Source organism: Olea europaea, chromosome 14 (genome assembly GCF_002742605.1).
Source record: "Olea europaea var. sylvestris chromosome 14, O_europaea_v1, whole genome shotgun sequence".
Classification (NCBI taxonomy): Eukaryota; Viridiplantae; Streptophyta; class Magnoliopsida; order Lamiales; family Oleaceae; genus Olea; species Olea europaea.
The window spans coordinates 15399478-15415118 of record NC_036250.1 but is presented as its reverse complement, the minus strand read 5'-3'; the positions used below and the strand labels follow the sequence as shown (position 1 = coordinate 15415118).

Sequence of the window (15641 nt, the reverse complement as noted above, 5' to 3'; positions counted from 1 at the left end):
TAAATTAAATAAAATTTAATTAGATGAAAACATAAAATAAATTAACTATGTCTATAATCTACTTCATTGCTTGGTTCATAACTATTTAATTTAAATTGATAGGCACATCAAATGTCTATAGCGTTCAAGGCACATTCCATTCTAAAACAATTAATCACGACAAATATAATTATCATAATTAAATTGTAACTGTAGCATTAATACAATTAATCTAGAAGGCATGATATTCACTATGTATAAGAGCGTGGCATTACAGGTTTGGTCCTTGAGCTCGAGCCCTCCAAATACTTATCATACACCATCATTTTAGAGGTATTAGAAAAGCTTAGAATTGCCTAACTTGGAGGAAAGAAAAGCTTGTGAAATATCGTCAACGGCCGGAAATAATACCCAATCCATGGATTTTTCGATCCAAATAGTTTCTACATAATTGTTCTAGATCGATTTTCAGCCTTACATTAGAGGAATTCATAAATTTTATTTAACTAGTGTTTCGAGTCTCGTTCAACATCCCATACTCAGAATGGCTGCTTCAGAAAGCTCTGAGAACACAAGTTTTTGGCCACAAAAGGTGAGTCAGGGCATAAGATAGGTGTAGTCAAGACTCACAAACAACGGGTGAATATTCATCTCAATACTCCAAAAGTATATAAAAGCCAATGTCTGGTCCTCCTAGTGACCAGCAGTGACTTCAAAAACAACAGGGGCAATATTGCACACCGATTGCACCCTGCTCAGATGAAGAGAAGATTTCCAACGCTTTGCCTAGATTATGCAGATTCCGCCAGTCCACCTCTCCTGAAAGGGCATCAGGAGTATAACCTGAACAAAATTGCCCACTTGCAGCATGCTAGAGTCAGCCTGCTAACCAGGACGGCATGTAATCCAGACAGGTCCAGTCCATGCTAGTCTATGGCCAATGTCAATGACCATATTATGTTCCGGTTGGAGCCAGGCCCAGGCCTGGATTTTCATTTTTTCCCCAAATCAAATAATCCTCAATTGCCTCGAGGACGTACAACAAAAGGAAAACTCGCATGCTTAAACAAGTTTAAAAGAAAAATGCAATTTTTGCCCCCCAACTCATATATGATTTCGTAACAAGACAAGTACATTAAATCAGTAAAATGATAAAACTTTTTCCAGTTTCGAATTCAATTCCTCGAATTTCCCATGTCTCAGGCATCATCCTCGAATGAATAAATCCTTGCAGAAGGTCACACACACAGAGAGATTATAACAAAGCTTCTATTCCTTCTTCCTCGAGTCCTTGAGTTGTCCTCTCTTCCTAATTCCAAGGCAGAACTTCAGACGCCAAGCATCGACAATTGACTCTGGCAAGGAATACAGCAAACCCCAGAGAAGAGAGTGGGCCCAGTACGGCGTGCAGCGCGGTTCATAGCCTATCCAACGAAGAGCAGCCCGAGCATAACCATCTGTAGATGGTACGAAGAAGGATGAACGTTTGATGGATGCCATTTTTGTTGCCACATACAAGGGAACCTGAATTTAGAAAATAATAAAAAACTGAAGAATAAAAGAGAAGTTTTCCAGTAATAGTTGTAAGGATGGAGCAGCTCAGGAATAAAGAAGAGAAAAAGCAGCAAGAATAGTACTACATCAAGATTCCTGTGTTTTTCCTTTCCAAAAAAATAGTTTGCAGTGTTTTTCCACATAAAATTCAATTATCTTTAATCTAAATTACAGGGTTCAAACTAAAATCTATATTTTGATTTTCTAGGCAGAAGGCTGGACATGAAGTCTATTGTAAAATATGTTATTGACGAAACCTTAATCCCTAACTCCGAAGGAAATAATAATTTAGTTGAAATCGGAAACACACACAGACCGCGCTACAGTGGTTCCCCTTTACTGTGAGTGCTATGTGCACTAGTCGGTTCAGATTTTTCACTATATATACTGAAAGAGATTATACTATTTTTTGACACACATCTCTGTCTTGTTTACACAAAGTAACCGCGCTACAGTCGTTCCCCCTCACTGAGTGCTACGTCCACTAGCAGGTACACATTTTTCAATATACATAATGAAGGAGATTGTACTTTTTTTGACACCCCTCTCTGTCTTTGTCTACAGAAAAAACACCACCCCCACCCCACAAGTAGGAGTACGTCAAGACAGTTATATGACTCTCCAGCAGCTCACTATTCGCCCAACAAATAAACTGAAAATCAATTTCCACTACTTTTCTATTTATGATTTTTGAAGGAGCCATTCTCATGTTCTGAATTGCTGTTTTTAGCTTCAGGTATTCAGCTTACACGAATTCACAAGACTTAATCCATTCTCTTTTCCTTCTTTCTGGTTTTCTGAATTGAGATATTATTGCTACAACATGAGGAAAATTTCACAAATATGTATTTAATTAAAATAACAATTGGTTGGTCCGAGCCAAAGTTTCTTAACAGTCCATGTCCATCATTAGATGACAAAAGACTACAAGATAATTTTTCAGGGAGAAAAACTGGAAAAAGAAAAAAGAAGTTTAATTGGATGTATTCATAACTCACAGCTTCATCTGTTTCTTCAGATTTAAGATTCTTCAGCCCTTCTGGCTAAATGAAACAAAATAATCACCAAAGAATGCTGAATAGTGTGGAGCCTAATCATTCAGTTCTTTTCCCCTCGACTGGAAATTGAACCGCGTTATATGTCTATGTAACAATGTGAGTTTTTTTCTGTTCTAGTTTGTTCCTTATCGTGTCTTGGGTTGTGTTTGGATTTAATCCATAACGAGAACGTGGCCGAGTAAAGTTAATGCAATGAAGACATCCCTATTCCACAACATGGGCATCCAAAATATATGCATCCAACAGATAACAGAGCACTGATGAAACTCTATTACACTTTACACACAGAAAGACATCTGATTCTGGTTTAAGAGTGATACCTGACACTGCACATCAATCCCGTTTTTCTTGTACTCCACATAGAGACATCTCGAGAACTGATCAATATATCTGAAAATAAATCAACCAATCACATATAGTGCTATTCAGAACATAGTAGACCAATGCTATTCTCCCATGAGCACAGCCATAATTATCTCACAAAAATAAATTGCTGAATCTCGTGCTAAGAAACAAGATAGAGTACCTTAAATCCATAATAAGTACATACATAAAGCTGGTCAATCATGATAGTTATCAACTCTAACTCAATCAAAAGTACCTTGTACCCAACTTGTGGAGCTTAAATAAATCATTAAGCGCCCAACACTTGTTTTAAAAACGGATCAAAGTATACTCTTTTTGAATTAGAACGCACAATATTGGTTCCAATTTCTCTTACACACTTTTAGTTTACCGCCATACCAACTAAAAACTTGGATCCGAAAAGCGTCTATACAAACAACTAAGTCTATGTTTAGCTCATGTTTGTAAACATTCAAACTATTTTTTATTTAGCAATTTGAGGGACTCACAGGTACTATTCACCTATACACAACTCATTTGTATCTATTTATAAACAAAACCATTTATAAACACTTCCAAACATGATTTAAGCATGTATACAGAGTTTCCAATCCCACGAAAAGCTAAAAGGCCGTATCTTTTAGGTGTTTATTCATTTACTCTATCCTCTTAAGATCCAATCTATAAAGATAAAAAAACAAATGCACCAAAAAATAATACAAGAAAAAGAAAAAAGGAGAAAGGATTTACACAAAAAAAAAAAAAATAATAATAATAATACTCACGCTTTGGAGGCAGCATAAACATCATAAAGAGGATCAGAAGGTATAACAGTGGCAGCACCTGACCCTATATTAACAATAGCCCCCTTTTTCCTATTCAACATCCCAGGTAAAACAGCATGAGTAACCTTTGTAGTACCCTCAACATTAACCTTAATCAAATCATTCAACAAATTTTCATCCACCTCATGGAAAAACCTCGCATAAGGATAAGAAATCCCAGCATTATTAATCAAAACCCCAACATCCAGTCCTTCAATTGTCTCTTTAATTCTTCCTACACCATCATTCAAATCACCCGAAAAATCAACCACCACTGTCTTGATTTGTGTTGACCCGTGTTTGGACTTGATCGAGTCCGAAACTTCCCGGAGCTTATCCGGGTTCCGACCCACAAGAATCAGGTTCAGCCCTTTCCGGGCCAACTGAAAAGCAAAGGCTTTGCCTATTCCGTCAGTAGGGCCAGTGACCAGAGCCCAAGATCCGTATTTCTTGAGATTCTTCCCGGGCCGGAGGAAATTCACGTAGACCCATTTCAGAATGGAGAATAAACATTTGAAAAGTGATAAAACACCGAGTGTTAGAAGCGGAAGCAGCCATGTGGGCTGGGATTTGAGCTGCTCTAATATGCACTCCGCCATGAATTACGACGGATCTAAGAATTTGATGGAGTTAATTTCTAGGAGAGTGAAACAGTACTAAAAATACAACAAAAGGCTTGGATTCTTTGCTAATTTATTTTTATTGCATGTGGGTTGTGCAAACGAGGAAGCAAGTGCAAATATATACTACTTCCTGTGTGAGTGGTGGTGCCTACATTATTTGGAAAATATTGATAGGTAGGCAGAAACAGTTGTGGAATTTATACAGTTGTATAAATTGCTGATTCTACAGCATTTTCCTCGCAACTTTTTTCACAGCTTCCTCGCAAATGAGGGGCTCAAAATTATGTTAATCGTGGACCTCATCTCTTGTATGTGTGCTTGCTGCGAAAAATGCTATACCCATAGCATGATTTATCAAATTATGTGTTAATAACATCTAAATCAATCATTTCAAAAATAATTTTTTGAAGTGGAAATTACATGGGAATAGGGTTTTGAAGTATACAATGCAAACTTCAGTCAGGGAGTTTTTTTAAGCATATTTCAAGTATTATTTTAATATTTAGTATTAATAATAAAATAATAATTATTTTAATTATAGCGTGTTCTGTTATATATCTGAATTCAAACTTCCAATATTTTCGAAACTGTTTTCTCTCTCATTCTTCCTCCACTGCACCCACTTTCTCCGATTACTTCATTCCCACTCCGGCCATTTTTATTACATTTTCGGCTATTTTTACTACATTTTCCTTTAGTCTTTGTATTACTAAAATCGTTATATTCATTATATAACTCATTCTAGTCTCTGGTAAAACGTATTCACGCAACTGGAGCTTCTATTGGCGACGTAAAAATGGTGAAATCGAAGGGGGCAGAAAGGGCGATTAATGTCGAAGGCTCGTCACAAAGAAGTCGTAAGAGGAAGGATGAGGAGAGCCCGGAAAAAACCCCATTGAAAAAGCATGCAGTGACCGTGCGTAAAGGGTTATCGAAAAAGGTTATTTCGTCCCCCATTTTTTCTTAAATCTAAGTGATATATATGTGTACAAAAATGGTCGTGTAGTATGTATGATAAATTGGAGAAATGTGAATATTACCCTATTCGATTCTATACGTGATTGAATCTTGTTTGTAATTTCCACTTGATTCTTCATTTTTAACTTCATGGATAATTTGTATTTTAACCATGAAGAGGATACATGTGACCATGATGTGCAAATGTGACCAATGTTGTTATGAATCTGTTGCTTACTCCCTAGCAGTGTGTCTTGCTTGTGACCTGACTAGAATGTGATGTGCGAATGTGACCAATGTTGTTATGAATCTGTGGCTTACTCCCTAGCAGTGTTTCCTGCCTGTGACCTGACTAGAATGTGACGTGTGAATGTTGTTATGAATCTGTGGCTTACTGCCTAGCAGTGTGTCCTGCCTGTGACCTGACTGGAATGGGGGGTTTTGCTTTTGTAATGTGTTATAAATTTGTGCTTTGAAATGTATTCCCAATCCATTTTGTTGTGAATCTGTGACCATGATGTGGAAATGTGTTATGAATTTGTGGCTTGATTGCATAAACTGTTAAAAAGTATGTTATGCCTTTGAGCTTATTGGAATGGGTTGGGGGTTTTGCTTTCATAATGCCTATGTTGTGAATTTGATGTGTGACTGTGTTACAAATGTGTGACCATGATATCTTTTGTATGTGTCATGAATCTGTATAATATGACTACAATTCCACCAAAGTTTCATAATTATGTAGTTTTAGTGAGACTTTATTTATATCTGTGACCTTGTTAAAACGTGTATATCAGTGTGATTTTTCATACAAGCATTTAACACTGTGTCCACACTTAATGCTGGTTTGGGAATTCAAAATACCATAAGAGAGCTGGTTTCCATGCAAGATTACAACCTCAATCAGTAAGGGTGTTTTAACCACCATTCAGATATCGTTAAGCCAACAACAGAAACTTGTATTGATGGACACATGTTTTGCTCATTTCTTGGATTGCCATTAAATTGTTATACAGCCGCAATTGATTCACTACTTTCTTCTGCGACAAGTTCATCACCCGAATGACCAAGAAATGTGATTTTATGTGTCGGGACGATAAGTCCGGTTCTCTATCTCAGAGTTTTGCTTAGTCACGGGGCTGAGGTATTCTGGGGACAGTGATACACAAGTATTTGAAAGAAGACAGTAACAGTTAAAGGCAAAATATTTTTCTCAAGTGCATAGTGTAACCCAGGAAGATGTAAAGTCCACTTTCATATTTGCTTGCCAAATGCCGGACTTGGATCTTGTTGAAGCTCTTCCAGACAATGATGTTGCTATGATTGGGATGCTGTACTTCATTACGACATATCTATTTCTAAGAGATTATAAGAAGGTTGTTGACCACTTCCTATTTGTACTTGTTAAGGATTTCTCTGCAATAAATCAGTTTCTGTGGGGCAAGTTATTATTTGAAATTATGTTGAGTGTATTGAAAGATGGGTTGAGTAGGAGAAACTCACACTACAGGCTATGAGGTATGTTGATAGCCTTTCAAGCCTGGATATATGAAACTTTTCCTAGCTTGATGGAGTTGTGGTCACACGAATATCAAGGCTACATCCTCGCATCAAGAACTGGATTGCAGACGAGCAACCATCGGCTGCCAAGTTGGAAGGACCGACTGCTTCTCTAATCCTAATGTAAAGTTTTAGTAAGCATTATGTACTTAGTAATTATCTATTGACATTGCATTTCTCTAATCTATATTGCTCTGCAGATTGAGATTTGTGACCTGGAACCCTCAGAAACTGAAATGGCCATGCCATACATGAATGGTGTCTAGTACAAGAAGTCAGTTCAACCAAAGTTCTCACCAGACAGCCGCAGAGATAAGAGTAGGATAGAAAGGTCAGTTGACCGTGCTGGTACGAGTGGGAAGTCAGGTCCATTAGTGCTCCTGCTAACAGACAGCAGTGTTCGACGGGCTCGTGTTTTCGACAACGACGATGATGATTTTGTTGATCCTCCTCCAATATGGCAGGAGACATCTCCCCTTGGAAAATCTCCAACCCAAGAATGTCCGTCAGCTGCTCATCATTCTCCAAAAGAACAACAGGCTCGTGAGGCACAATGGAGTGATGTAAGTTGTTATTTTATTCAGTTGTCAAACAATTATGTTGTTGGTAATAGACCACTAGTTTCAAGTCACATGTGGTTTATATCGGGTCACATGTGACAGATTCATTTTGACAGTGTACAATATATGGTTCTATTTGGTCACAAGTCATATATAAATAGTTTATTTATTTTATCAGAAGATTAAGGGGTTGAGGTCACAAATATCTGAACTGAAGTCCTATAATGAAGTATTGAATGTGGAGTTTGATGACATTAAGTCTCAGATGTCATCAGTGAATGCTAAAAAAATGACGAAGATGAATTACATAGTTCAAATGCAATCTAACATAAAAAAGTGACTTGATGGAGATTAACACAAATATGCAATTTTTGTTAGAAACGGTATCAACAATGATTTCCAGTTCCATGGATGAGACTATGAAACGGTTTGGTCATCAAAAAAGTGATCATGGAGTTGGAGATAAAGATCCTCCAGTTGTTGGAGGATCTGATAAGACCGAGGAGGTAGTTACATTACATTTCCACATAGTTCAAGAGTTTCAGTTGACATTTAAAACATTCTCTCATTTTGTGTACAGGTGAAAACTGTGGAACCAAATGTGGACAGGAAAGAAAAGGACAAATTGGACCCAACTGATGATTTTGTTCTGCCGTATACTCTTGAAGCACCATCATTTGACTTGGGGTTAGATCTACACAACTTGACATTTTACATTTCGAAGACATTTAGAAGCATGTCGATTCTGTAATATCAGATGTGGTCACAACAATTACAACCGTTGATACCGAGGTATTTATAACTGCAGGATTTATACATCATGTAGTTCACAACTAGTAAATTGTCATAGATCACACTTATATGATGTTCACATGCCACAGATCATAACTAGTACATGGTTATAGGTCACACTGCATGTGCAGGATGCTAAACTAAGATGTGCCTTGTCACAAATTCAAGATTCACAAAATGCATGTACTAGTAAATGGCCATAGGTCATAGGTTACACATATACTTACTAACCATGTCACAATCTGGGTCTTAAGGTCACAGTTCATCTGTTGGTAGACCACAGTTCATATACTGCATGCTAAATTCAATAAATGTGCATAAAGTAATTTGTGACCCCTTACAACATTACGCAAGACATACCTACTGCTGAACCAACTTCTGAATTGCCAGTTAAACGAGTTTCAAGGCCTGCGAAAATATTACAGTCTCCATTTGTAGCTATAAAAGGAAGTTATTCAAGCATGACGATATTGTTTTTTTAGAAAATTACAAAGGTCGCGTTGATGAAATTGTAGGTCAGCATTCATGGCTTGGTTCCAGAGAGGGTACAAACCACGAATCAAGTACGTTTATTTCGTATCCATTTGTTAGTTTATATCAATAACTTGTAACACAATAACTTACTTTTTCACATTGGTCACAGAAAAAAGTTTAACGATGAAGATGGTAGAATCAATCATGCTTTTGTTATTGGTTCGTGCCCAGTAGGTCATAAGTTCTGGTTCTACCAACTTATAAATTCAGAGCCATCTTTGACCAGTTTAGTATGATTACATTACTCTACTCATATAGGTCACATTTTCATTGTTAATTAGTCACAGAATGTATATACAGATCACAACACATAGTTATTACCTAATGTGGACAAATTGTAGTCCATAGTTCATAGTCACTGATCACAGATACATGGTTCATATAAACAGGTTACATTCCACATTATTGAGTTCTTCCCCTTTTATTGAAACAACACATGGATGCATGCTTTTATTACATTCGTTAGGTATCAAAACTTGGCAACAAAGTGAAGCTTAGAGCCACAACGACCGATTCCTAGTTTTAGAATAAGGTCAAAGACATATACCCATCTTTTCTAAAGGATCCCAATGTTCTAATGTCAAAGTCTAGCCTTATTAATGCTGTAACGGGTGACAGCCTTCCTTTGAGCACACCTTGGGCTGATGTTGACTACGTGTTCATGCCATTACTGCTCACCAACAAGTTGCTCACTGGATGCTTGGTTTGTTACAATTCAGAAGCCATAGGTTGATAGTGTTTAATTCGGCAGACAAAAGTTATCGTGACTGGAAAATTGTAAAAGGTATCGAACCATTTGTGAAAATATTGCATGCTTTAGTGAATAATCTTGGAATTTCAAAAAAGGACCCCGATTATATTGAACCCAGTTGCATGGAATTGAAGGTAACTGTCGATGATACCTTACCTCAGCAGACGAATGGGTATGTTTGTGATCAAGGGTACAATGTGTATAACTTTGAAAAAAATTCATTTGTAATATTTTGTCCTGTGTTGTTTTGCAGTCACAATTGCAGTATATTTGTGATTTTATATGCATTATATATCCTCCATGAAGGCAGAGAGTCCATTCCACATACATTTGATACTAGCAAGTGTAGAATGAATATTGTCACACTGCTGTACAAGCACCGGGAAATGTACGTAAAGAGGACGAGGTAGCCTATAACGGGGAAGAAGATTGTCATAGAATGAAAATAGACTGAAATATGTAAATGAAGTTGACGCTTTAGTTTTGTACATGTTACAAATATTAGTATTTTCTACCGAATGGAGGTGATTGTATTGAAAACTAACTAGTTGCTGTAAGATTTGATTTGCAATACATGAATGCAACATGGTTTTGCTCATAATATTGTATTTATTACGTATTATTGCAATATTTCCATGACAAAAACATTGCATTTCACAGATCTTTTGTCTCACATATGACACAGGTCACATGATACACAGCATAGTACTTGTGACCTGTCATATCACACAGGTTACAAGTACACAACACAAGGCATATCTCTGTTGAAGACGATCACATGTTAAACCACACAGGACACAAGTCACATGTTACACCACACATCATATATATTTGATGAAGAATATAGTCACATATGTCACTTTTTTTGAAAAGGTGGTCACCTATCTCACAACTCAGGTTACAGGTAGTTATGAGACACAATTCAATCGAAACAGGTATCCCATCTGACACATAACACATGTCTATTGGAGAAGGTTATGTGTTATGATAAATATGTCACATTTTATGGTTCGAATGGAAGTAGTAGTCACATATATGTATCTCATACAACAGGTCACATCTGGTTATCAAACATCTACAGAATTCAAACATAGGTCACTATTTCTTATCATAACAACTATGTAGATGTCGAAACTCAATTGCACTTGAAAACAAAATGGTCACGAGTATATTTCACTCTGCTATTTCAATGAATGTTTGAAATAAAAGAACATGAGATATCTATAATCTATTTGTGTTATCGGTTGAATTCTATTATCATTTGTGTTACTTTCCTATGTCATTCTAGTTTAATAGAACCACACTTGAGCATCTCTTACGGTTGTGACATTGTCCTCCACAATGACCACATTTCACTGTTAGTTTCTCTTCTCTGGACGATCTCTTCCTATGTTTAGTAGGTCTTCCAAAACTCCTTTTTTGATTAGGAGCTAACACAATTTTGGCTTGTACTTCTTCAGGCACTATCCATTCATTTTGGTTCCCAACATGATATATAGAATATTAATATGTATTCACGTAAGCATCTCTTGTGTAATAATAAAAACAGTAAGCATATGGATCTCTTCTTGTATTTGCAATTACAGCCAAGGCATGTGGACACGGTATCAAATCAACTTGTAGCATCCTGCATGTACATGTACGTTGTTCAATATCAATAACAAAGGTTGACTTTTCATCGTTGACAGAAAACACTGACTGGTTAGAAGGACATACCTGAGAAAATATAAAAACAGTTGTAATATTATGTCAAATTTATTATAAATATGTCACAGACATTTATCTTACGTCACAGGTTAATATATTAGGTCACATGCATTTATTTTCATTGCACAGGCTTAGGTCCAGATTACACATGCAAATGGTGCATACAAATATCTTCTATCACGGATGTACAGATCATGTCACATGTATTTATGGTGAGTCACACACATGAATTTTAGTGTCAGAGTAACGAAGTTACCCTCAAGTGCCTCAACTCTACACTTATTTTCCTCGTCTACTTCTCGTACTTGCTTGACAATTTCATGAAAGTTTCATGTATGTCATCTCTATATTTACAAAACCAAGATGTACAGTTTGCCGCAATGACTCTAGCAATGATACAATAGGGTAATTCTTGGTTGCCTTTGTCATAGCATTGACTGATTCTACAATGTTCGAAGTCATTGTAAAGTATTTGTTTGCTGGCATATAGATTTGTGACCAATTTTCCATTCCAATATCTGCTTGCAAACATAAAGCTTATTGATTGATATCATATAACTAACATAAGTGATCATTTTTGTGTATGTGAAAATGTCATCAGATGTAGTACACTATTAGGTAACCAGTAATCTTCTCATTCATTGTGTCTAGTCGTCGCATGTAATATTCAAATTCTTCCAATGTATAAGCACGGACAGCCGAATTGAATGCTTGTGTAATGTTTTCTCAATATTTTCCATAGTATGATTTCAAGTTTTGTAACAAATGATATGTACAAATACCATGAGAAGTCCCATGATATACATATTCTATTGCGTGTTTTATACTCTGTGACGGTCTGATACAAAACACAGTCCGTCTCTGTGCCCATAAGCCTTCTTAAAGTTTTTCAAAAACCATCTTCAAGATTTATCGTTCTCGTTGTCTCCAATTCCAAAAGCAAGAATATATATGCTGTTATTTGCATCTTGTGTACACGTTATAAAAGGGGTACCTCCATAATGACCATTCAAGTAAGTACCATCAACCACAACCACAACCACATGTCTACAATGCTCCCATCCTTGTATTAATGCACCAAGTGGCATAAAACAATATTTGAATCTATTGTAACTATCCACTTCGAGTTCTGTGACCATGTCGGGATTGTTTTGTTGGAGCATGTAGAAGAAGCTTGGTATTTTACCAAATGATTCAGCTGGATCACCCCTATTCATTCTCAAAGTTTGTTCGCGAGATCTCCAAGCTTTCGAATAATTCAAATAAACCTCGTAAGTATGCAACATATCACTGCATATATCATTTGGAGTATATATAGTACGTGACGATGTGTATTTATATTTAATGGTAGATGACACAACTGAAGTTGAGACTTGCCTGTGTGACCCCAACACTATATTTGATGGACATGTGTGACTACCAATCTTTCGAACCTTAAATAGATTTGTTTTACCCTACTTTGACGGTCTACATATCCAACTACATCGACCATGTGAACACTTCACAACATATTCTTTCTTGTCAGACCTTTCAACCATAAACTCAAACATATTCTGTATGACAAAAAGGGACAGGCTCAGTTTCAAAATAGTCTTATCATGGGGGACCCTTCCTTCTTCTACCTCCCTCGCATCAGCTACCAATACAACTATGACTTTAGTGTCACATATGTGACCCATTGTTTTAATTGATGCTTCGCATATGTCTGATACCATGTCCTGCAACGTACACAACTCACCACTAGAATGTGCATTAATTGGCAATGTGATAGATGTATTATTAATTTCTGCATCTGTAACATCAATGAATAATGGGTATTTGGCAGGTTCACATTCCATATCATTTTGTAAAATGTACGATAGGACATTATTTTCATTATTTATCCTGATTGGTGGCAAGTCATCATTCATCACATACTTCAATGAGAATGCTACCTTCATGGGATCCAGATCAAATTCTCTCATGATCGTGTCCACAAGTTGTACATAATTGTAATTGTGATTCACCAACACCAATGAAGATTGAGATCCATTTATTAAACATATGTGCAAGTACACCATTTCTGCAAGCTAAAATTAACATCAATACTNATCTAGCGGTAATCTGTGATGGGAAGTATTAGAGTCCAGTTAAATCTTCAAATACACACACACACACACACACACACACACCCACACCTGATGTTTGAATTTTCAAACTATAAACCTGTCTTTTGACTTGGGGTACACTATACATCTGGGTTGTGATTTTTTCCCTTTTTGAAATCAATGGAAATCAATGGTCTAAATTTTGTCGACATATAATTTGTAAACTAACTTTTTACAAATAGATTAATTCTTTCTAAATTGTATATTTACCAATGTGGAGATTAGGGCTCTTCATGATCTGGGTGCTTGAAGTAGCGGACCCGGGGGGCCCTGTAGAGTCAAGTGACCCGCCTTCCCCAAATTTTTGAGATTATCAATTTATTTTTATTTTTTTGATAAATCCTATTCGATATCGATTGAATCTAAATTTTAATCTAAATCAAAGTTAATAATTAATTTTAATTTTTTTTCATGAAATTCTTAACTTTTTATCTTTTATCAAAATTTACTAAAAATTTGATTTTAATCTCAGCCAAATCGGAGCAAATTAACAATAAATTTGAAAATTTTTTTTCTTTTCTCTTAATCTGTTTTACACTCTATTACACCACTTACCAAAACTTTAACTCTTCTAATTTTTTAAAATTTGTTTAAATTTTTTCTACAAATTATCACATCTACTACAAATTTTTATTTTTCAATCAAATTTTCAATTAATCAGAATCTAAATTTGCATTTTCTCCTATTCTATTTGTGTACATAGAATGTGTCTGAACTGATTATATCCAATCTAACTTATATTTAACGAATTTTATTTATTTGATTGAATATTGATTATATGTTTTTCCTATTGGTAACTTGAATTGATTAAAGTATTAAATACACAATAAATTTTTTAAGCATAAATATGAATTTTCTTGTGGTGAGTAAAATATTAATAAAATTCTTCGAAATCAAATGGATGAAAATTATGAGCAAAATATTAATGAAGAAATATTTTTTAAATGTAAATCTGCATTTTCTCGGATCAAATATAAATCATTCAAAAATCAATAATAAATTATTCGATTTGTACTGAATCTGATTGTCCTCTAATTAAAAATTTCTGCATCTGCCCCTGAAAACTTGGCTTTAGGCTACCCATAAATATGCTTGCAACCAATTTTCATGCACAAGAAACTATTCCTGGGTTTAATAACTTTTTCCCCCCAGTGATTTTTCATGTTTAAATTAATGTTTCAAGAGTCCATCCAAGCATTTAATTCCAAAAAAGAAAATTTATACAAGTTAAATGGGTGAAAAGACGTCGGACTGGTGAAAAAATTAATTAAACAAATGAAATAAATGTGTGAACTAATCAAATTTTGTAATGAACCAATCAGTTTAGAATTAATTTATTTGTACAAAGTTTGTTTACAGAGTTAGTTTACAAATAAAAAATGATGTTGTCAGCACAAAGTGTGTAAATCTAATTTGTACAAATAGCATGATTCATTAGTTTGGAAATTAAATGAATCGATCAGTTTTAATTGATTTTGACAGGTTTTAATTTTTTATTATTATTATTCTTTAATTGGAGTGTTTACTAATTCAATCCATTAGTTTGTTTCAATTTGATTTAATTTTGATTGTGCTAGTTTAAAATTTAAAAAGCCTGAGACTCATTCAGCATTGTACATAATATAGATTGAATTGAATATTGTATTTTTGTTTTTGAATGTGAAAATCATACCATTTTTGTACCTTGGCATTAAAAGTTTGAAACTTAAGCTATTGACACAAGAGTTGGCTATCAAAGCTTTAGTGAACAATGATTGTTAACTTTATGAATTAAGCCTCACGTACAGGTTTTCTTCATAGATTCCATATAGGGTGTTGTCATGATAGCATCTTATTTGCCTTTTTTTTCATCTTCCTTTGAAAATTCAACGAGTGTTATCTGTGAAATTCTTTTATACTTACAGCATGATTGTAATTTTAAAAATAGTACTTTAATTGAGGAGACTTCTAGGAAAATACCAGTCTCTTTCGTGTAAAATATAGCTTTTATTCATTGAAAGACAATCCTTTACTCCACAAACAGTCAACTCATTTTTGTTGATTTTCGCTCTAATTACAATAAATAAGACTTGCAAACAAGGTTCTTTCTCCTTCAATTATTAGTTTTTAATGATCTATTAGAAAGTATTTCATGCTCGATATACAGTATATAAGATTAGACAACATTAAAAAGAGAAATATTCGCAATCCAAACTTATAATCAAGTGAGAAGATATATAATTAGGATTATTCTACAGTTACAGGGGGTGGTTT

At 35.2% G+C, this 15641-nt stretch overlaps 1 protein-coding gene across 1 annotated transcript; it reads right to left on the bottom strand.

The window, feature by feature from the left end:
• Nucleotides 1–362: 362 nt before the first annotated feature.
• Nucleotides 363–4605, bottom strand: LOC111409293 (very-long-chain 3-oxoacyl-CoA reductase 1-like). Its single transcript, XM_023039315.1, has 3 exons — nucleotides 3722–4605; nucleotides 2912–2981; nucleotides 363–1503 (listed from the first exon to the last, which is right to left on the bottom strand). Exons 1-3 carry the CDS (start codon nucleotides 4357–4359, stop codon nucleotides 1249–1251), a joined length of 963 nt encoding a protein of 320 aa, XP_022895083.1. The 5' UTR covers nucleotides 4360–4605; the 3' UTR covers nucleotides 363–1248.
• Nucleotides 4606–15641: the final 11036 nt, after the last annotated feature.